This window comes from Festucalex cinctus, chromosome 7 (genome assembly GCF_051991245.1).
Source record: "Festucalex cinctus isolate MCC-2025b chromosome 7, RoL_Fcin_1.0, whole genome shotgun sequence".
Taxonomy (NCBI): domain Eukaryota; kingdom Metazoa; phylum Chordata; class Actinopteri; order Syngnathiformes; family Syngnathidae; genus Festucalex; species Festucalex cinctus.
The window spans coordinates 24,885,323-24,909,169 of NC_135417.1; the positions used below are offsets into that span (position 1 = coordinate 24,885,323).

At 38.6% G+C, this 23,847-nt stretch overlaps 1 protein-coding gene across 1 annotated transcript; it reads left to right on the top strand.

Moving 5' to 3' along the window:
• The first annotated feature begins 3,481 nt into the window (after nt 1–3,481).
• Nucleotides 3,482–23,618, top strand: LOC144022347 (CKLF-like MARVEL transmembrane domain-containing protein 8). The gene is made up of 5 exons (XM_077527078.1): nt 3,482–3,604; nt 17,759–18,533; nt 20,927–21,100; nt 21,359–21,478; nt 22,294–23,618. The coding sequence occupies exons 2-5, from the start codon at nt 18,417–18,419 to the stop codon at nt 22,378–22,380; spliced, it is 498 nt and encodes a 165-aa protein (XP_077383204.1). The 5' UTR covers nt 3,482–3,604; nt 17,759–18,416; the 3' UTR covers nt 22,381–23,618.
• Nucleotides 23,619–23,847: the final 229 nt, after the last annotated feature.

Below are 23,847 nucleotides of genomic sequence, written 5' to 3' on the forward strand. Positions count from 1 at the left end.
TTGCCATAGTAAGAACTTGAACATGGACATGCAAACCACAGCATATCTGAAAAGTGACAGACTGCAAAAAAAGACAAAGAGGATGGCTGCTTCCTATTAACACCACTTCCAATGGCCGCTATCGTTTGCTGACTAATGAGTGGATAATTGAGTGCCGTCGATTAGGTAAGGCAGAGCCCCAGAAATGACAAAAAGATAGCAGACAGGTCTTTCTTTCTCTTTGTTTTATCATTCTATCTCTACTATCCCCTCCAATGTCCTCTGCAGAGATATCTATCACACCAGATTATAAATTGGACACATACAATTAGACATACAGTGGAACTGATTGCTGAAACAATATGTGGTTTATCAGACAATATGCACTGAACAATTGAACCAGAGGACAGTGACAATGCTTTTAGCAGCACAAAGCAGTGAGAAACGACAGAGCTGCACAAACCAGAACAGTAGATCCTGACTCACAGGTTTTGATTAAAATTGTTTTTAATTTGAACAGCCTTGTTGGATAAGCAACGCAATCCTCAGAGGTGAGGGTGTCCTACAAGAATTAAACGATGAAGTGTTTTTGGAGCAGAGAGAAGAGTTGCAAGCGAGAGTCCTCTACAGCAGATCTCCAGAGTCTCCACTATTGTGTACAGAGAGAACTCAGACATAAAAGTAAGAGGAAATGAGGTGGTACATGAATGTCACACAACAAAAATTGTGTTCATCCTTTTGAGTATAAATGGAGATCAACATTATTGCCCGGCTTGACTTTTCTGAGTGTTTGAGTTACCATTCGGGGCTCAACAATAACATCCCCACAGGCTTATGAAAAAAAGTTGGCGTATGCCAACCACACCCGGTAGCCTGTTTGAATGATAAATTAGGGTCTGATGGAACTGTGCCCCCAGGCGGAGAGCTGGCAGAAACAGGCAGTCAGACCGACACACTACTTACTCCCAAAATAACAGCATGAGGATTATGCGATGAGTTTATTTTAGTTAGCCATTAGAGATCAGCTGTAGCACATCAGAGTTTAATTGTCATTGTTTTGTACTGTAACGGTTTCAGCGCTGGAATTTAATCATGTCCTGACTCCTGTATTTGGCTGAGATCAGTGATGTTTGTTTTGTTTTGTTCCTACCCCTCCACTTTGGGGGGCCTTCCAGATGATAATGAAGACCGTTTGAGAGCCTTAACCTCATGTGCTTATTTAAAGTAAGCAATCATTTCAACCAGGAGTGGACTGGCCATCTGGCATATAGGGCAGATGCCCGGTGGGCCGTCATCTTTTGGGGCTGCTGCGGTGCTGTTTAATTATTATTTTCCTCCAATTTTACCCCAAAGAGACTGGTTCATAATTTAGAGGGAGCAACACATTACTGCATTTACAATATGGACAGCAAACGGAACCGATCAACATCAGTGGAAGAGCTACGTAGTAGTCAGGAGTCATGTGGGCCGGTCTAAGTCCAAATTCCAGTCCTGGTTTCAATTTCTGCATGTGAAATGGACTGCAGTTGCCTCCACATGCTCTTAAATTCTCTGCATTGTTCTCTCGTGGTCCACAGAGTTGTATATTAAGTTGAGAAAGTGGAGTCAATTCTGTTACACACATGTGATTTTTTTTTTTCATCCTATCAAGTGTGAATGGTAAATCTACAGATATTTTTTGTGTAATTAAACATTTAAATCTACAGATATATTTTTTTTAATAATTAAATATTTAAATTACAGATTTTTTTTGTAATTTTTTTGCTGACACGTCTCTGTGTCAGACTTATTAATTAACAGAACACTGTTGACAGAAAGACAGAAAACAGAAAATGGCAGAAAATGTGATATCTAGACATTATGTGACTCATTTGTTTACGTCGCCATGCTGGCAGGACAGTAGCGAATGATTTCCAGTGGAAAGCAGTGATAAAATTAGGTTTTATCAGTGATTATCCACCATTGAGGGATTAAATCGGTCAATCTGACTATTAAAAGGCTTTTGTTTACGGTATCACTCCACGTCTTAATCCTTGCTGGAAAAAGTGGCTCACTGTACCGCACCAAGGCAACAACAAGGGTGACCTCGACCAGCTTGCCTGTGCTCATCTGCCTTGGTATATGCAGCAGACACCCAAAGGTCACTTAGGCTAGTAGTAGTGTGTAATAATACACTGACATAAATTAAAATGACATTAATTTGCTTGAGCGTCTGACTGGTCAAATTCAGATAAAAGCATAAAATTCCATATGAAACTTATTGCATGTCAATATCGCGATATTGGTATTATATATATATATATACACACACACATACACACACAAAAGTATTCACTTACTGCTCAATCACAAACATAACAAAAACACAACACACCGGTGAGAAGCAAGCAGCCATCTACCTGCTTACTAACCGTCCACCTGCCTGGTGGATTCACCAACTCCCATCATTCACAGGGTCACCGGTGGGGAGAATTGAATGGGGTATATGCCACGGAAGAGGCGGGACTTTTTTTTTGCACAACAGTTTGTTCCCGGTTCGGTTTGCGACGTGTGGGCTGCGTCAAAAATACTTTGTGCCCTTGGGTTGCGCGTTCGCAACCCGGACCGGAAATAAACTGATGTGCAAAATCACGTCCCGCCTCTTCCGTGGCATATACCCCATAGCAATACGGCAAAATTTGTTTTTTATCCTGTCAAAATGGTCATGTTTATATTTGACGCAATGCGTTGTGGTGTTCAATCAACATCCGGAACTCTATAGTAATGAGACTGCTCAAAGTCAAATAGGTATGCTGAGTAATTAGCCTCATTATGCTAGCTTCAGCTAGCCCGATTGCTGCTAGCCTTACCAATTCTTAGCAGCAGTGGGATCATGGAATGGAACTACTGAGTATAACGGTAACTATGCAAAATGACAGTGTCGCCAGATTATTATATCTAATAAACAACTGTGTTCTAAGGATTACAGTATTCGTCGTAGATAATTTTACAACGCACGTATCAACACCAGATGCTTTTCTACATGTGTTGTTACTGCCGTAACACTTTTTACCACCAGTCATGTTGAAGCGTTGCAGTGGCACAAAAAAATAAATAAAAAGAACAAATAGGTGCTGCTGCCTTAAAGTTGAAAGTAAGTAAGTAAATAAATAAATAAACAAGTTTACCTTGTGCTTGCATTATACAATTGGCAGAGCAAAATATGTTTTTTTTTAAATACATTTTGTAATTGATTTATTCTTTGAAGCATTAATATTAATGCATGTAATTGCAGTGCCGTTATTTAAGTGATATTGGTACACAGTCATATGGTGCGTTTCCATTACCCTTTTTCGCAAAAATAAAAGCGATATTGTACTATTTCGATAAAGTACAATTTCGAATTGTCGGTGTTTCCATTGACGAGAGTTTCGCTTCTATGAGGCGCAATTCTCGGAATGTCCCGTCTCGCGAGACCTCGCTGTTCTCTAGGAGGTGCTCATGATGTTTACGGTAGACGGACGCCCGGTGTAGTTATATTACTTTAAAAACACTCACCCCTCATCGGGCGGTTTCGGGCATTTAGTGTTGGTGTTGTTGTTTGTGCCCCTCGGCAGTTGGCATTGCAAGCAGTTCTGACACGAAAGTGAGTGGTCGCGTACTTCCTACTTCCTTTAATCCTGAAATGCTGTTCTCATGCAGAAGCTGGGTACAAATTGTTAAAAGTTTCTGATGTTTTCTGCTATATTAACCAGACATGGCAGGACAGGATTTCAAGCTCTCCTCTCCTTCAACTTTTCGAAGGGGGCTCGCTCGATTACACCTCTCTCTTTTTTCAGCTCATTGACGTGCAGTAGCCGAAACAAATCACTTCAGCATGTAAAACAAAAATACAAAACCGAAATTAAACATTCTCAAAACAAATAGTAATTGCAAGTTTATTAAAAATACACATAAGCAACGTGTTACATTCCTTTCCTCCGTAACCGGGCGGGTGTCACATGACTACTAAAAAAGTGTTTCCATTACACTTTTGCGAAATACTTCTTTTTCGATACGTCTCAAAAACCACCTCATGAGAGCGCAAAAACTTTTTTGTGATATTTGAGAGTTTTTTTTTCGCAAATCCGGTGTTTCCATTACCAGCTTACTTTTGCGAAACATGCCTTTTGCGCAAAACTGAGGGTAATGGAAACGCACCTATAGCCATGAATACAATTGCACAGAATAAAGACACTAAGGGGCATATTCACTAAGAATGCGCTGCGTCCGGTAATAGCGCGAAATATTGCACCACAACTGCACACGCAGTTGCCCACCTATTCACTAAGGATATTGCTCTAATCATATACAGGCGCAAACACGCCCACTAAACTGACAGCTTGGAGCAAATTTGCACCTGATTTACCACACATGGCAACGGATTTGCGCCAACAACATGGTTGTTATAGTAACAGTTGCGAGAAAGATGACATTATCAGAAAGCGAGGTTGAACCGAGAGTAAGCGTTTATAGCGCCATTAAGCTGTTCAGAGCAGAGAGGACGACAACGACGTCATTCATTCATAAAGTACAAATTATTGTTGCGATCGTATTTTAAAAATATATTTTCAGAGGTTGGCGTGGGTGTACAGTATGCATCTGGCACATAAGAATGATCGTAAAATGCCTCCCTGTCATTGCCGATCAGCCTGGGTTACGTTATGTGTCCTAAACTAACACGGAAAAATTTCCCCCTCTCTCTCTCTCTTTCTCTCCTCTCTGCGTGATCAGCCGCGCATGTTGTGCGGCAAATGGCATGCACTGCTGGAGATCGAGGTGCGTCAGGTTAATACATGCTTTCCAAAAACGTTATTTGCGTCACGCAAACGCGGTGTTGCTATTTGCGCTGACGTTAGTGAATTAGACGCTGCATATCAATGAGTCTCATTTGCATTGGGGTGGGCATATTTTGCGTCAAATGTATGCAAATTACCTCATTTACATACGCGCAAATAACACTGGCGCACCGTGACGCAATCTATTCGGCAGAGCACTTAGTGACGGATTTCCCCATCTGCGCGTGCTTAGTGAATTAGGCGCTCCCTAATTGCTCCATTTTTGCCGGTTAGCGCGGTGCAAAGGCGACGCAAACCTTTAGTGAATAGGCCCCTAAATCTGAAATAAGCACAAAAATGTTGTATATTGTATCACGAATATGTGGTGCCATCACCCAAAAAGGCTTAAGCCTGAATAACTCGAACACTGAACAATAGCCAAGAGGATGACCAGTAGTCTACCTACTTTCTCCACAGTAAACCTCATGTGCCAGAGAGGACAAATTCTCTCTCACATTTACAAGCACACGGTCTGAGTGGGAACTAAACCAACACTGCCTGCACTTTAATCTGGCCAACAAATTCAGCGCAACTGCAAATTCGGTTGTCAATTCGAATCCCACACACATGCGCAGGGGGCGAAATTTGTTGATACTTGAACTGCCTGTCTAAACATTAAACTGACATTTTTAGTATTTAAGATGTATAACTTATACTTTGGGTCTATATGTGAAATATGTTTCGACAATCCATAGCCCAAGCAAAGATATAAATAAACAAGTTTTGCTTATGCACACACTTTCATGCATGCGCATACTTGCACTTTCACGGTGATAACGGTGACATTTTGCAGTGTGCTTGCAGTGGTGTGACTGACTGATGGCTTACAGCGATGGCCTTTAGAAGCGTGAGAGGACATTTTGCATATTTACACCCTGGACAAATATTTCTATTTAGCTCTGGGGTTGATCCATAACACAAGGATTATTCTTTAATTCTTTTTTATTCCATTCTATAATTTTTTATAAGTTAATACATTGACCTTTAAAATTAGACTTTTTTTTTTTTTTTAAACTCACGTTCAACACATTTAACCAACGTGTATTTGTCTGTTCACTGTTTCATGGTGGTAAATGGTCTCAGACCTACTGGACAGCATAGTCTGCACTACCCTGATAAACGCACACACACGCAGACACGCAACGCAGACATTGACACACAGTTATCCGGTAAAGTGAGTATTATCGTATGTTCATGGTGTTATCTGGGCCTGGTTAAGTACTTCAGCCGGCAGCCATATCTGCAGATTGTAAACTGGCCTCCCAGCGTAACACAAGACCGCATTTTGACAATGCACTCTTCTGTTACTCAGTTAAAAATTAAAATTTAAATAACTCCAACAAACTATTTTGTTTTTCAAATTTAGAAGCCATTTCAATTTAATTAGTGCCTTGCACTAGTATTTGAATGACGCTTGAGCTCTAGTGCAATTACAGCTCCCTCCATTTTTTTGCCGCTTTAGTATGTCGAGTGCTTTTTCATTTTGCATGATGCACAGAGCATGTCATTAACTATGAATCAGTGAGCCGCATTGCGGAACACAAACATGAACCATCTGAATGACGTTGATTTAAGATGACTTGTGATTCCAACAAAAATAAAGGCCTCACATCAAAACCACTGTATTCTAGTGTAGCGTGTGCAAATTAGATAACAAGTTAAAGTAAATGTCTTGGATAAAAATACAGTTCATTGTTTTAAAATATACTTATTTTCTAAGTAGTAAATTCATTTCATTTATATTTTGTGGGGATTATTGAAAGATGGCAATTTTGTGTAAGCCAGCTGCAGAGGCCTTGGCACACACACAGATGGAAAAACTAAACCAATACAACTAATGAGGCTGCATGTTTGGAGTTTATCTAGGTTTCAGGCTATTTGCCTGTTTATTTTGGCACTGTCAGCAAAATATCCAGAGACACCAAAACAGAACCAAGCAGGGCAGTTGTAAGTACTGTAGCTAAAAAAAGAAATGCACCAAGTATATTTCTGGGTTGACGACTTCCGATAAACCTGACTGCTTTTTGTCAACTTTGTTTTTCCTTCTATGTTAATGTTTCCACAAGTCTAATTCTGTAGTTTTTTTATTTATTTATTTTTTTTAGAATTTTGCATACTTTCTGAAACGCTTATCTCAAGGACAGAACAAAGCAGGCAGTTCTAAAATGGCACACATGATGTAGTCAGTCCCATCATCTCGTGTTTTTGATGACAAACTCTTGGCAACCCAAGAGTATTGTTTATTTTGGCTGCGCTGCACTAAAGATGTGCGCTCGATACACAGATGAAGCCGGATTTGTATTTAGATGATTCTCACCATCTCCAGTGACTTGTTAAAAACAACAACAAAAAACACCAACTCTAGCAACTTATGCATATGCGTTCTCGACAAACATACTTGAATGCTTTATTTTTAATATTTTTGCAATCAAATAAACAAAACAAGTTGACATCAAAAACCTCCCACATGCAATAGCTCACCTTTGGTGCATGATCTGCATTCATATGCTCTACCTTGTACCTATGATTTTAAAACTGATCTGATTTGATCTGATTTTCGCAGTGGTACAGACCGACACGGCAGATTCAAATTGACAATTGGAAACATTGCAGCTGAAGAGTTGGCAAATTATTGGAAGCGAGAGCAGACTTACATATTTGGGTTTTGTGAAACACTCTTTATAAGCTAATATTTGTTGTGCTCTTTTCATTCTGATTTATTCACCACTGCAAGCCAAATGATCACAGTGTCTCCTTAAAGAAATTTAAAATCACATTTCATTTTAGGATACCCTTTCGTAGATTTCAGTCCGAGCAGGTCACTTTTCTCCCTCTATTCCCTCCCTATACTCCCCCACCCAGACCCCCATGACATGGTCCACTGCTATCACACTGTTCATTATCACTGTGCACTTCACAAGAGAGCAGAGGAAGCAGAGAAACTGAGGTGGGGGGATTTTGATGAGGGCGGGAAGTGGTAGATGGAAAAGGTGACAGAGAGAGAGAGAAAGAGAGAGAGAGAGAGAGAGAGAGAGAGAGAGGGGGGGGGGGGGGGGGTACAGAGAGTTTTTGCTATCTGCTGAAATATTCATGTTGGTGCCAGCAGCTTTTCCATTCCCCACTCAGCAGGGGGTTTGTGTTTGATACATCTCTCTCTCTCTCTCTCTCTCTCTCTCTCTCTCTCTCTCTCTCTCTCTCTCTCTCTCTCTCTCTCTCTCTGTCTCTCTGTCTCTCAACGCTTGGCCTCAACTCTCCCATAGCCCCCCACCACCACCACCAAATTGCACTACCCCAATCTCTCTTAACTAGTAAGGTTAGTTGACTGTAAATGTTCATCTAGAGATGGTGGCGCTCTCTTTCTCTTTCACATGCCTGTCAAAGTAGCGGTGCCTCTTAATTGGACTTCACACTTTTCTGCATTGAATGAAACTGACACGACTCTTAGGATCTAAACTATTGTACGCATATTATTATTCTGTTATCAATAATGGAAGAGTTCAGCAATTCATTAATGGATGTTTAATTAATTGAAACTACTGATGAAAATTGCCATTTACTATAAACACCCTCAAGTGTTATTGAGTTGAGGATAGTGACGTCATCATCCATTTTGTCAAATTGTTTATCGGTCTGTTTGATCCTGGTCAAGGTCATGGATACCTTATCCGAGAGTATTTTATAAAGCAGCAACCTTGAATGATGTCAAAATAATTTTGCTGTTGTGCAAGGTCGTGCAGATACATTTGGAGAGGAATTTGCTTAAAGGTAAATGAGGGTCCGTGGAACTAATTTAAATTTAACATGCACACATAATTCACATTTGTGGCTGAGAAATACAAATTTGTGGCTCCTAACTGAAGAATCCTCCTTCTCCTCCTTCTATAGAAAGGCTAAGATTGAGGTAAAGGCCAGGGCTGAAGACAAAGGACAGTGATACAGTTGTAAAATTTAATTTTCCTTTAGGCTGGGAATAAGATACAAAGACATTCTGAAAATGTTAATTTAAAGTAAATAAGTCCATTTAAATTTGTTCAAGGGAATACTATACTTAACCAACAAATTAATATTTTATTGTACAAATTATTACTTCATACTAGGACTGTCAAGCGATTAAATTTTTTTAACCATAATTAATCACATTACTTTAATAGTTAACTCTCGATTAATTGCAAATTTACTTTCTGTTCTAAATGTACAAAAAAATGTACAATACAATATTGTTTTACGTTTTCATACTCATAAATTTGTTAACATAAAAGTGGAAAAGAATGTTAAACTAATAGAAATGTGGTTGCATCTTTTAGTCATCGATGCAGTAATTTCATAATTCATAAAATTGAGTTAAAATTAAAAAGATGTGCTGTAAAAACAACAAGTTCGATATTGATTTGTGTTGAGGTCATATTTCTATCACTAGATAGCATTAATTGCATTTGAAAGACAGTGACAGTTCAGTGCATTTTTATTTTCATATTAAGAGCTATCTAACCTTTAACATGAAATAACTTGTCAAATTCTGCACATTTTTTAAATTGTAAAATTCAACTTGAACACATTTTCCACAAATATATTTATTATTATGGAATTTATTACTGCTAAAATGTTGATGTGGACATGTCGGCTGCATTGCGACTGGAATTCCCCCAGTACAAGGCTTTCATTACTTGCGCTTTAAAAAAAAAATAGTGGCACTAAAGGAACATTAAATTAACTCAAAATTAACGCCGTAATTTGGACAATCCTACTGTCTGTGTGTGTGTGTGTGTGTGTGTGTGTGTGTGTGTGTGTGTGTGTATATATATATATATATATATATATATATATATATATATATATATATACTTTTGTATTACTTTGAATATGAGAAACCATAATTACCCATCATCAAATGTTTTTAATTATCATTATGTAACTAATGCATTTGAGAAATATCAGCCTAATTACTGAGCCAGTTTATTAAACACAGACATTAGGTGTGCAAACACATGATTGCTTTATTGTAGACAAAGCAATCAGGTTTGAGCTCTATTAAGCTCATCTGCCTTCATTCTAAATGGAAGAAGTCAGAGGAAGAAAAGGGAAGGTGAGAGGGGGATTTCCCTCATGGAGATATAACAGTCGAAGACCTGAAATAGGAGAATGTTCCTAATATATACATTATGATATACTTCTGTGTCTAATGGATACAAGTGTGTTTACCGTAATGCTTCGCAAATCACTGTGTATTGTTCTGCAAAAAGTGTGAGGGTGACTTTGTGTTTATTGTGGTGAAAATCTGGCCCAATGTTTTGCTCTTTGAGTGTAAGGTGTTGATGGTTATGTCATTATTTTAGTTTTAGTGTTCATGCAATCATAAAAAAAACACTGTAATTTCAAATCAATATCTTTTTGACATTGTCTGTAGCCAACTTAAAAAAAAATAAAAATCTACATGTCTTTTGACTTTTTGTCTAACGTTACAGGATGTAAACTTATGAGTGCAGAGTATGATGAGAAAAAGGCTTAATGGCCATAAAATGCAAAACACGCTGCCAGTTGTTTTGATATTATCAAAGGTAGAAGTTGAAATGTGTAGAGATGTGCATGTGAATTTTGGTGACATTTTTCTTTTTTATTGTTTTGATTTTTTCATTAAAGAGGCATGACGCAACTTAAGACTCAAATTGGAGTGTTAAAATAACCATATTTTTCACCCACACGTTTTAAGAATTGTATAATGGACAGGAGGCACTACTGTGGCACAGTGACTGTTGCCCCTATTTTCATGTAAAGTGAAATAATGTTGCTGCGGTCGGGCCGGAAACTTTAAAGAGATACTTCACTTATTTAGCCCTATTATACCAATAAAAAAATAATATCTTGTCTGTAATTAATTTGATACTTTCATTATTTTTCACGTACAATTAGTACCTTTAAAAAGACATTTTGCAACTTGCTGTCGACTGAAAATGACATCACAAGGACTCAGGTAACCAATCACAGCTCACCTGTTTTCTAGGTTTGGTCTTGTGACATTCACAAGCTGAGCTGTGATTGGTTACCTGAGCCCTTGTGATGTAATTTTTAGTCGACAGCAAGTTGCAAAATGTGTTTTTAAAGGTACTAATTGTACATGAAAAATAATGAAAATATCAAATTTATTATAGGCAAAATATTGATGTTTGACTGCCAAAAAATCCCTTTAACTTTTGCTCTGTGCATGACGTTATGCTCATGATCCTGGCCGTGCGCGTCGCTGGGGTCCATTCCGCGTTTCGCCAGAGGGGTCGCAAATATGCAAAAACTCTGAATCCTGCGTCATGGGCCTTTAAGCAACGTTTAGCTTTTGTACATTTACAGTTGGGTTCATAAGTGTAAACTTTCATGCACAACTGTATACTACATGGTGATGGAAAAATAAAGAGGTCGCAAACTGAACCAGTGGCCTCTCCACACTGCCAAGATGAGCTTCCAAGGGAAGCACTGCAGTGGCGCTTTTCAAACTGATGGTAGGCCTTGTGGTTAAACAGGGAGTGGCCGCCTGCATGGTGATTGTAGGTTCTGCATACACTGTGTGTGTGCCTGCATACAGTATGTGTGTTGCCAGCATGTATTCAAGTGCTGTGGGATGTGCCAGATGTTTTGGGGGGCAAGGCTTGGCGTGTGTGCGTGCGTGTGTCTTTAAGTGAGTGCATTAAAATATCTTCACCAGAGCAGGAAGCCACATTGGCCAATTACAGTGCCGCATCTGGCCAAGCACACATTTATTAGCGCGTGTGTTTTGAGGGGATGGGGGTTCATACAGAGTTGAAGTTATTTACAGGGTTGGTATAAATGGTGCAGTGTGTGCATGTGTCAGTGACAATAATACAAGACTGTGTGAATGTATACGCCACGAAGCTGGAGAGGAAGCAGAGGACAGAAGAGGGGGGCGACAATGAGTGGGGAAGAGGAGTTTAGAAGTGAAGGAGACAATGGTGGGGAAAGGGGAGGATGGAGAGAGACCCTCAAGAAACGCTTTGTTATTTAGAGAAAATACAGTATGTGCTGCTTGGCTCCTTCAAATTTGTAGTCTTTGAATAGCCACGGTTAATACAATGCTTCCAGTTCTGCTCTTCTTCTCAAATCTAGTTATGCAAAGGTTTGTCCATAATAGTCTCCTTATGGTTGATATTATAAACACCAAATGAAGAAAATATTCTACATTTACTCTAGTATGCCTAGGCTCATTCTGGCCAGCATTGGGTTAAAGGAAAATCACACTTCTGAGAACTAAAATGGAGTTTGCAAAAAAATTTGTAAATGTAGGCCAACAAGAACTGATAGCCTCAAGAACGCTTGAGAGCTGTCGAGGAAACCCACAATGCATCGACATGGGAAGGTTATTTTGTTTGTGTCCCTCATTTTATGATTATCAGTGTCATTTGATAGTTGTGATTCATAAGATTGGATTTTTTATTTTTTTTTAACCTGGTTAATTCAGTCTCTCGTTGAGCAGCAGAATTGCTGCCTGGGGAGCCATATTGCTCGAGCACAGCAACATTATTAGCATTAATAAATGCTAATACAAATAACATGCTAAAATGAATTTTAAATATTTTGCCAACATGATTGGAATACTTCGATATCAATAATCAATGAGCTCTTATTTTAAATGCATTTCCTTATGCCCAGTATGTGGAATTTTCAATGTATATGTTAATAAATGTGTTTTACATATTTTTACTTACAAAGTATGAGGAATAATTTGCAAAGACAAATTGTATGGACAGTGTTCCTAAAATCCTTCACCACACCAAAATCATGATGGCTTACAGCCTATGGGATTCTTTTGTCCCTCCTCACTCACCCCCTCCTAGACCTGCGGCCTGCTGAAGTAGACTGTGTAACTACTGCCCCCTAGTGGATTGCGCTTTTTACTACCACTAAAGTATGTATCGCAATCAGGTGAAAAACATTTTATTTTATTTTTTCTAGTACTTGTAAATATTGAGTGTTTATTATTATTATAATTATTATTATTATTATTATTATTATTATTATTATTATTATTATTATTATTACCGATTACGCCACTTTCTATAACGTTTCTCCTCAATAGAATTGTGCTGGATGGAGCCTATCCCAGCTGACTTTTTGGACCAGAAGTGAGATGCAACCAACAACTTCAAAACTGTGAGGCAGACGTATTTACTGCTTTGAGTGGTTTCATTATGTCAATTATTTTGAATGAGCAATTATTTAAAGAGAAGCATAATTGTGATACAATTGAAGCTATTAATTAAAACACAAACTGGTTGAGCAGGCTCTGCCTAGCCTGTTGAGGGCCTCGAAGATCACTTTAATCTCTCTTCCCTGTTTGTGTTCTTGATCTTATTTAGTATACATTATCATCAGGCAGTGCTCACAATGCACACGCAACCAATCAAAAAAGGAAAAAGGCATACATTGTAGTTGTAATGCCTGTCAGCTTCACACTGCAAATTAGAGTCTTGGGAATAAACACTCATCTAGTTAAAATCAATGTCAATGACTATTGAATAAACTGTAAAGTTTTCATTAAAATAATGTGTTGCTGTGTTGCTCTGAATTTTGTACACTTTACTGAAAAAGAGAATTAACTCTTGTTATATTAATTTGGAGATTTTTTAATTTTTTTTTCATTATACTGGGTGTCCATAATCTCGTTACAGTTTAAAAACAATATTACAAACGCAGTTGATGATATATATATGAGATATCTTAACCATAGTTGTTTATTTTAATCACTGTTTGTTAAAATGTTGTGTTTCAGATAGTGTTGTTGTGTTGTGCTGTGTTGATAGTTGTAGCCTCGGCCCCCAACGGAAAAACCGGGGGGGTCCTCTTTTTTCACCTATGGGGAGACTGGAAGGCCAAGGCCAAACGTTTGGCCGCAGCTTCAACTGGTGGGTTGTCGGCCAGGCAGGTGCACCAGGTCCCCCTCTGGCGTCGAATTAAAGGAATGGGCAGGCCAGAACAAAACAGGCACATTGAGAGCATTCTTTTGTACAAAGAAATCGAGTCTGATAATTTCAGGAATTGCAGCAGTTTATAAAGCAACACTTTTACAATAACCTTTTTTCCCTGATATGTTAACTACCAGACCGCCTACTTCACGCTCAGTTCTTTTGGGTAAAATAGTCTCGTCCAGGCCTACATACAGTTCACGAAAACTAAACAGTATCAGCTTTCGGCCACTAGAGGGTAGTGTTAACTCAATTTTGGATCCTAATGGTATCTATTTGTGTCCGACTGGCCACTCTCCCTTTTTTTTATGGAAGGCCAAAAGTGTCAAAATTCAATAAATAAAAAGGTCATTTTGAAATAACTATCCTGTAGATAAATAACAGATAATTAATACGGCCATTACATTTTAAATTGAGGTGTTAGTATTATTATGAAAAGTGTTATGCTATTCTTTAATATGTAACAAATGGTTTATTTTGATTAAATATTTCGGCTCCTCGGCGGCTCCTCATCAGGCGCTAAACTCTCCACGCGTGAATCGATACTGCAAGTGCTGCTGCTCATGTCTGTATAAGGGACTCAGCCAATCACGTAACTGGCTCCGCCTCATGTCATTTGATTGACAGACCAAGTCATTGGCAATAAAACGCCATTATGTAATAGAAAACCATTGTGGAAAAGGACATTATGAAATAAAAACTGACTTTGTAAAACGTTTTCTTATCTTATAAAACCTTGAAAAATAAATTAAATGTCTTTTTTTTTTTAAATATGACGTTAAAATAATCATTATGAAATATTTAATCAAAATAAAACATTTTTTTAACATGTTAAAGAACAGTATGAACACTTCATATTAATAGTAATGCCTCATTTTACAATTTAATGGCCATATTACATAATTGTCTGTTATTTATCAAAAGGATAGTTATTTCAAAAAGGCCTTTTTATTTAATGAATTTTGACACTTTTGGGCTTCCATACTTTTTGGGCATCTATGATGGTTCTTCTCCCCACTTCGCACAAAATTAGTAGCATGTTTTTACTGGTATCAAAAGGATTTGTTCACACATAAAAATTAATGTAACCTATAATGCGCGTTATGTATCTTCAAATTATCTCAAATTAGCTATTTAGCAAGCATGAAGAAGTCATAAAACATCAGATTGTCACTTTTGTTCATCAGAATAGCCCATTATCTAGACATACTGTCTCCAAAGTAGCTGTGTTTAGCACTTGGGCAGATCTACTTTCACTGACTTCTAAAGAAATGTGCTTGTGTTCGCAATCTTAAATTCAGCCGGTGCCTTTAATTTGCAAAGATTATGAAAGTAACAAAAAAGTGAATGATTATATGATGACCAATACATGATTGATTCCCTTTGTAATTAAAACAAGGTACACACTGGCATTTGGCTTCCCAAACCCATTTAAAACATAATTAGCAGTTATTCAGCATAAACATGGGGTGTCACTTCAACATTTAGCCAAGAGTAGGTAAATGCACTAAGAGACAGCATTGAAATCAGATCCCACAATAGGAAAATGATGTTGAGACAGCGAACATTGCAAGAAATCGAGTACCATCCAGATGTGCTTTGTGCAAAATTGCAAATAATGGTCACACAAATAGAGCTCTATTAAATGGAGTTAAAAAAAAAAACTTTACTAAACACTTATTCAAATAATGTAAATTATGTTACAATATCTCAACAGCTGCCTTTGTAATAAAGAGACTTTATGGACACCCTGTATTACTCAACAGGAGAATTTTCAATTTGCACAACCCAAGCTCACATATCCTCTTTTATTTTGTGGTGGGGGTTGGCAGCATCTTAAGCACCTAAATAATAAAGATTTACAGAAACTTTCAAAAGTTGGAGGATGTGGAAATGCAGTTTTACCAGCTGCTTGGAGTTGGCAACATGTCCTTTGTGATACACAGAACTTGACTGGCACACACACACACACACACACACGCACACACACACCCACACACACCCACACACACCCACACACACACACACACGAAAACTGCCCTTGGCATTTGGACTTAGACAGGCCTGCATGACTCCTGGCTACCACATAACTCTGCCACTGATGTTAATTAGTTCCGTTTGCTGTCCATGTTGTAAATGCATTAATGTGCTGCGCCCTCTTAATTGTGAGCCGGTCTCTTGTGGTAGATTGCAGGAATATAATAATTAAATGGCAACGCATCGGCCTCAACTGACGCCGGCCCACTGGGCATCTGCCCTGCCCTGTAACCCAGTCCATTTCTGGAATCAAAACATACAATTTCTATCTTTGCTCATACTTGAATTTTCCAAGTGCAAAGATAATTGCTTGATGCCATTTGAACAACTTGATAGCTCATGTGTTTGTACACAACTATCAGTGGTGTGCGAAGCAGTGTTGCTGGAATCGAGTTGAAAACTGGCCGTCAACAGGAGTGGGACAGTGGTTGCTGATGATTAGCTACAGTATATCCGGAGACTTGCAAATTTATTACACTATTGGATCAAATGCACATCAACAATTTTTTTGGATGCCACCTATAAGTTGGATGGATAGCTGGGCCCATTACACCACCAGCCCCCTCAATGCCAATGCCATTGTACCAAGTGCTTAATTATATTTTTTCTTACATTTTGGTTACTGTGTCAACTAACACAAGTGAAGAGCAGCTGATTTAAACTGTTAGCCTGTTTTAAAGGCAACAAGGCATACATACCTATTTGCCATTCATTGTCAACAAACAAGGCTTTGTACATACTGTACTGTATACTCTTCATGCAGTACTACAGTTCACAGCATCGATTCATAATTATTTCGCTGAGTTTGACTTTAATTTCCCTTACAGTGTGAATACAGGCCTACAGGAGGAGTAAAATGCCGCTGTCTCGCCTCTCTCAAACTGGAGAGGAGATATAAAGGTAGCCTAAGTCATTACATCTCTGTGGAGTTGTTCTGACACGATGGGGTATATTAACTAAGAATGTGCTGCATCCGGTAATAGCGCGAAATATTGCATCACAACTGCACCCGCAGTCTGCGCCCAGTTACCCACCTATTCACTAAGGATATTGCTCTAATCATATACCGGCGCAAACACACCCACAAAACTGACAGCTTGGAGCAAATTTGCACCTGATTTACCACACATGGCAATGGATTTGCGCCAGGAACATGGTTGTTATAGTAACAGTTGCGAGAAAGATGACATTATCAGAAAGCGAGGTTGGACTCTGCGTGAATAGCCAGAGAGCGACTGTGCAACGTGCCATGCACTGCTGTCATGATCCCGGGATCGAGGTTGCGTCAGGTTAATACATGCTTTTCCAAAAACTTTATTTGCGTCACGCAAACTCGGTGTGGCTATCTGCGCGGGTGTTAGTGAATTAGACTTAATGAGTCTCATTTGCATTGGGGTGGGCATATTTTGCGTCAAATTACCTAATTTACATACGCGCAAATACCACCGGCGCACCGTGGCGCATTCTGGTTGACTGTTTCCTTAGTGACGGATTTCCCCATCTGTGCGTTTAGTGAATTAGGCGCTCCCAGATTGCTCCATTTTTACCGGTTAGCGCGGTGCAAAGGCCACGCAAACCTTTAGTGAATAGACACCTATGTGATCAACTCTGTGCAATAACATGCTCTGGACACAATTTAACTGTTAAATGTTACATTTATACTTTGGGAGTTTAAATCAACCATCTTGCTGTGCATGTATCTTCAGCAAAACTGCAGTATATGGCAATGCATCGTGAGGACAAACACACAAGCATTCAAGTACTTGAACACATGATGGCTGGGAATGTTGGGGTTCTGATAACAAGTAGAGTATCTAGTATTTATATGTTTAATCCATCGCTTGACCAGATCCTACACTCGCTGCTGTATTCACTACTATCCATCCATCCATTTTCTTAAAACCGCTTACTCCTCACAAGGGTCGCGGGGGTGCCGGAACCTATCCCAGCCGGCTTCGGGCAGTAGGAAGGGTACACCCTGAACTGGTTGCCAGCCAATCGCAGGTATTCACTACCACATTGTATTTGTTTCTTTATTTTATGTTTGTAAATTGAATGCCAAGTGGGATTGCATATTGGAGTAGTGGTTAACCCGTCTGATTCACAGTCTTGGGGTCTAGGTACGAAACTCAGCTCAGGCCTTCCTCTGTGGTGTTTGCATCTGAATGCTTGCGTTGGTTTTCTTGAGCTACTCTAACCTCTTTCCTTTGAGTGCAAAAACATTTATATATTTGTCTTTACTGTACTGTACTTCCCTTGTGATTGACAGGTGATTTATCCAGGGTAAATTCTGCTTTGTCCAAATTCAGCTGGGATGGACTACAGTTGACCCCCAAACTTCAATAAGACAAGCAGTGGAAATAGATGTATGGATAAATGCCAAGTAAAAAGGAATCCCATATTGAAATATTTATTTAGTGTGTCCTGTGAATGCGAAAGTAGAGTAGTATTTATCAGATTCAAAGGGTGGGTGGCCTTGTTGGTCTCCGGCACTGGAACACAACTTCCTCTACAACAGCGTCTGTCTCACTGAGCGCACAAAGACAATCTCCATCAGGACATCTTGGAGAGAAGCATAATGGCGTTGGATCAAAGACCTCCCACTCTATCAGAGTCCAGTATCTCACCATCCACTTTGGCCTTCAACCAACAATTCACCTCGACGGCTCAGGGGATTCTCCTCATGGCAGAAATAGTAAGTTTAAATATATATTTAAAGAAATGCTGTTATGACTTTGTATCACCATTGACAAACATGGCCAAAGGTGAAAAAGGATTTTAAACTCAGGGAGTGGTTAAGAAACTGATGGATTTGAAAAATAATTTGCTTTTGTTCATGATCAGTTGGCATTTGTATAACAAAAATAAGTTTTAAACTTTTCTTTTTTTCATTTGATCAGAAAGAAATGTAGATTAATCAATGAGTGATTGTGTCTTTATTTCTTGTCATGTCAGATGTTTGCTTTTCCGCTTGTTGCTAGGTAGAATTCCTGGAGCACTTGGGCAAATGTACTATGTACAAACAAACAAAGGAAACAGTGACTTGTGACTTCGATGTAGAGTCACCACCGTTCATGAAAACGTTAGAATGCATACCAGTGAAAAATTGTGAGCTAATTGTTTCTTCATCATCATCATTAGCTGTAACGTAGAAAACTCTGGAGATACAGCTCCATTTTAATTGGACAAAAATTAGTAGAAAAACGAAGCTACATAGTTTCAATTTGAGTCCTTAAATTGCTCCACATAATGTATAAAAATTTACTCAACATAGCCAATTAGTGGATGTGAACATCAGTTAGACCATTCACTCCACCAAAAAGATTGTTTTTATAAGTCCAAATGTTAAAGGGAATTTATGTGTTTATGGATGACGATAATGTGATTTACCTTTTTAGCTTTTAAAAACTGCAAATGTTTTTTTCCCCTTGTATAGTCAGAAATAAACAAGCAAGTAGGATGTTAATCACAAAACTTTCTTAGACACTCTTCCTCCCCCGCCTGCTCATTGTCTTGCTTCCTTCCCAAATCAGCTGAATGAAATAAGTCATGACGTATTTTTTCAAAACATAGTTAAATCAGGACGTTTGACAGGCAACGAACGGAAACTTACTCATGACATGTCAATTGCACTGCTGATACATTCTTGATTTACACAATTGAAGGTATTTGATTGTATGTATTATAATACAGCCATGGTGAATAGTGATGATGTAGTAAAGTAAGTACCGTAAATACAAGTAACTGACAAGTTGGTTCGCATGAGAGCTAAATGTATTTTTGAGCTGTGATAGGAGACTTTCAGCAGGAAACTTGCAGAGAAACTCAAAGGGCAGGGCTTATTGCCTTCCTTTCAAACGTCTGAGAAGGATTTGACCAGAGATGGGCGTGTCAATGTATTCTAAAGTGTCCATCATTCGGCAATTGTCAACATAGTCGTGTTTCCATCATACTAACTTCCATTTTTTCACTACTTTCATTCATTTCATTTTCATCTTGACCTATGTTATCGGAATCAGCCATCTTTATTGTACATTTGCCTCAAACGCTTTTGGGGGCAGAACTGGAACACTCCAAGTGGGATAAATATGACTTCAACGCAGCATAATGCTGCATTCGGTCGCAAGTTGGATATATCCAAGTTGGCTTTTCCCAGTTCCGACCTGAAAACGTTCAGGGCGATACTAAACAACCAAAATGGCGGATCGTGGTAAATATTTTTTTATTTTTTTTATTTTTTTTATTTTGGTCCTTAAAACTAATTTTTGACATCCAGCAAGCTTACCTTCTCTTAATTTTGCTTCATTTATTGTTTTTATTTTATTTAAAAAGCATTCCTTACAGTTCCGTAGTTCACCGTATGATTTCATGTCGGGAAATAGCGGCATACTGTCAGGTACGTTGCATTACGTGAAGTTATGTTGAAAATTTATGATTCAAGAAAGCTATCTAGTTTTATACTCAAATGGTGTTTTACCATTCACGGTCTGTGCTTCCAAAGGGGAAACCATCATAGAGTGACGTCCACTTGTAGTCCGTCGGTGAAGTCGAGGTCCTTTTTTTCCGACTTCACAAATGAAATTTCCGAGTTCAAGGGGGCGATCCCGTACACTTCCTGGTTTGAACTCGGAAAAGTCCGACTTCTGACTGTCACGTTTGGGGGGTGTCGGAGGCAGGACCCAAATGCAGGGGGCAACAAAAACAGGGCAAGGCATGGATGCAAGTAAAAAGGGGATTTAATTCAGAAAAAAGGTAAACAAGGTACTATGGAAAAATACAAATTAACAAGGTCAAAAACAAACTATAGTGACGAAAACACAAGGGCAACAAGGCATGGCATGGACAACATGGGGTGACTGGACAGCAACAATGACTCAACAAGAACTGAAAGAAAGCAGGGTAACTAAATACACATGGTAACGAGATAACAACAGACAACTGGGCAAGATACAAGAGGCTTGGGGAGCTGATTGGTCAACACACTGGGACGGATTAATGGACCTCCCCTTTCTCAGATTTCTCTGTAAAACAAAAACTTTCCTGACACAGGCAACCCAACAGTCTCATCATCTTCTCTTCTTTCCGCAGGCCTGTGGGTTGTTGGTGTGGATTCTGCTAGCTGGCACACAATATTTTCATCTCTTTGCCCTCTGCTGGGTTATGCTTGTTTCCACCTTGTACTGGGTCATTACCATTTGCCTCTTCATAGTTTATCTCACTGGAGCCCAAAATAGGATGCCCCAAGTTCCTTGGACCACACTGGTAAAACAAAATAAACTAACAGATCATGTCTAACATTTATTTTGAAATCCAAGAGTTTGAGACCTATTTCTATTTACTCTAAATGCTCCAAAACTACCACTTTGGAGTTGGATTTTGTGTGTAGGTTTTGCTTTTTATTTCAAGATAAGCATTTAATCAGTCTAATTAGTATGTTGAGTGATACGTTTATGATAGTTGATGGTCCTGATTTGAGATTCAAGGCAAGAGTCTGACTAGTTTTTCTTCTGGTTTTGCTAGTCTTTGTGTTTAAACAGCAGCGCTACAGCTCTGTATCTGCTGACAGCAGTGTTAGAAGTCCTCTCCCTGCAGAGTGCCGTCGCCGGGAGACACACCCACAACTGCTGGGCCGCATCTGCGGTAAGAGCTACTGTGCCCCAAACATTTGTATGACCACGCTATATACAGTACCATCCATCCATCCATTTTCCTAACAGCTTACTCCTCACAAGGGTCACAGGGGTGCTGGAGCCTATCCGAGCTGGCTTCGGGCAGTAGGCATATACAGTACCATAGTGAAATCCATGCCTTTAATTTGGAAGGCTGCTCTGTATTTACGTTTCCTGTTTCACGTTCTCCATTTGTCATTAATCTCATAGCAGTGCACTGATCAATGATGATATACTATATAATATGCAAAGATTTGTCTGCACTTCAAGCTAATTAAATCGTTGAGTACAACTGAAGATTCTTACCGGAGCCCCCTGTGGCGGTCAATAAATGCAAAATAACCATTTCAGCCTTTCGTTACTGACGTTAAAAAGGGCCACAAGAGAGGGGAATGATACTAGTATCGATACCCGTATCCTGGTATGGGCCTCATACCGATACCTGGTATCGGTACTCGCTCATTCCGACAAAATATTAACGTTATTGCAAACATTACCTGCTACCGACTACTACTGCAATTGTTCAAATGATTGCCGTAGAAAAGATAATCAAAACGACAACAAAGCGACACAATATGGACAAAAGTATTGGGCGACCAAAACTGAAACGTCTGTACAACACAGCAAGAATATTTTCTGGGCATGGCTTCATGCACTGGGTAAAAGACATAAAAGGACATTTTCCAAACTGTTCCCTTAAAGTTGATTGCCTAGAACTACCGTTATTAGCAAGACTGTTGTCTTGTTCTCTCAAAATATGTTTTTCTTTTCCTCTACTTTTTCCAGTGTTTTGCCTTCTTGACCACATTGTGCTATGGAGGAAGCAGTCACCTCAGCTACCGGGCCTGGAAAACTGCCAAAGAACACCACTAATGTCATGCCTTTTTGTCCCCCTTCTTTGTCGGAGGAAAGGGTGTCGATGCTTATTCTCAACAAGCTTTAGGAAATACTCAGCATAAATGAGTACACCCCCTTCGAAAAATGTAAAGATTTTATCAATATCTCAATGAACTTAAGAACAATTTCCAAAATTTTGACAAAATGTTTTCTGTAGAATATGTGCTTAACTCACAACATGAAAGTAAGGTTGTAATTACAAAATATTCAGTTTCATCAAATGAACTAAACAAATTAATGCATCCCACAACAAAAACAACTACTTTATTTTCTAGTATTTTCTATGTCCTCTGTGATGGTTATGGTTTGCAACATGTCTGCTAGGTCTAGAATTAATAAGTTGTCAGTCTTTTTCTCGGGGTCTACTTATTTGCGCAAAATGTACTTTAATACATTTAATTTAAAAATATATACTTTTTTGTGGGTAATAATTAAAAAACTTGTTTGCAATCAATGGCCCACATTTGTGGGAGTATGTTGTTGTATAGAATCCCATAGAAAATCGGTACTCATTTATGCTGAGCACTGTAGATATACAATAAATTAGAAGTTTTTTGTTTTTTTTAAATAGCTCAGTGATGGATTGTATTTATCGATAACATTTTTTTAAGTTTATGTATCGAAATAAATTCCATAGAAATGGTGCTTATCTGTAATAAAAAATTGTGTATTTGCCACAACAATGTAACTATAAAAAGGGGATCAGGATAAAAAGGGATAAAAAGTACATAACATTACTTGTAGAGTAATGTAGAGTGTGTTTTATAGAAAATGTCAAATTTTGTGATGAGTCATTTTAAAGTCGCTGACTTCGTCCAAAGGCAGAATATACACATTTAACTGGTTACCCTCACAAGGTACATGTAGAGATAAACAACTTCTCACACTCAGCATTAGCAATGTCACTGATTGGGAATTAAAGCCGTTCAGACGATTGAACCATTACACTTGTCATTTCATCACAGATCCTCAACCACAATTTTCCTATTGGGACTTGTTTATGCTAATTTATTGTGGAATTCAATGCTATTTTGTCAGCTTCTTCCTACAGCCAGCACATTGAATTGATGGTCACAATCCTCATGTCCCCACACTATACAGTTATTGAATCTTTGATTTGTGTTGTCAAGCCAACCTGAGTATTTTAGGTAAATTAACATATTTAAAAAATGAATATATTTTGTAGAATGTAATTAAATTACTTCAATGAAATACAGGATTGTCTAATTGGTTTGGTTTATTTATTTTTTCCTTTCGGACACATTACAGCTTACATCAATCACATCACATCATTTGCAACATTGACATCCGAAAGAAGAGCTGACGGGTAGAAGCCGATGGCTTATTCGAGACCCGTCCCCATCGATCCATTACTATAACGCATTAGTCATATACATTATTTAGAATAGTCATTGATTTTTATCGTTATCCATCCCATACTAT

What these genes read in the sequence shown, in the direction of transcription:
- LOC144022347 (XM_077527078.1), top strand. Translation starts at nt 18,417, where the DNA reads ATGGCGTTGGATCAAAGACCTCCCACTCTATCAGAGTCCAGTATCTCA. An exon ending in AAGTTCCTTGGACCACACTG is followed by an intron (nt 21,101 to 21,358) that starts GTAAAACAAAAT and finishes TGGTTTTGCTAG; the next exon opens with TCTTTGTGTTTAAACAGCAG. An exon ending in ACTGCTGGGCCGCATCTGCG is followed by an intron (nt 21,479 to 22,293) that starts GTAAGAGCTACT and finishes TACTTTTTCCAG; the next exon opens with TGTTTTGCCTTCTTGACCAC.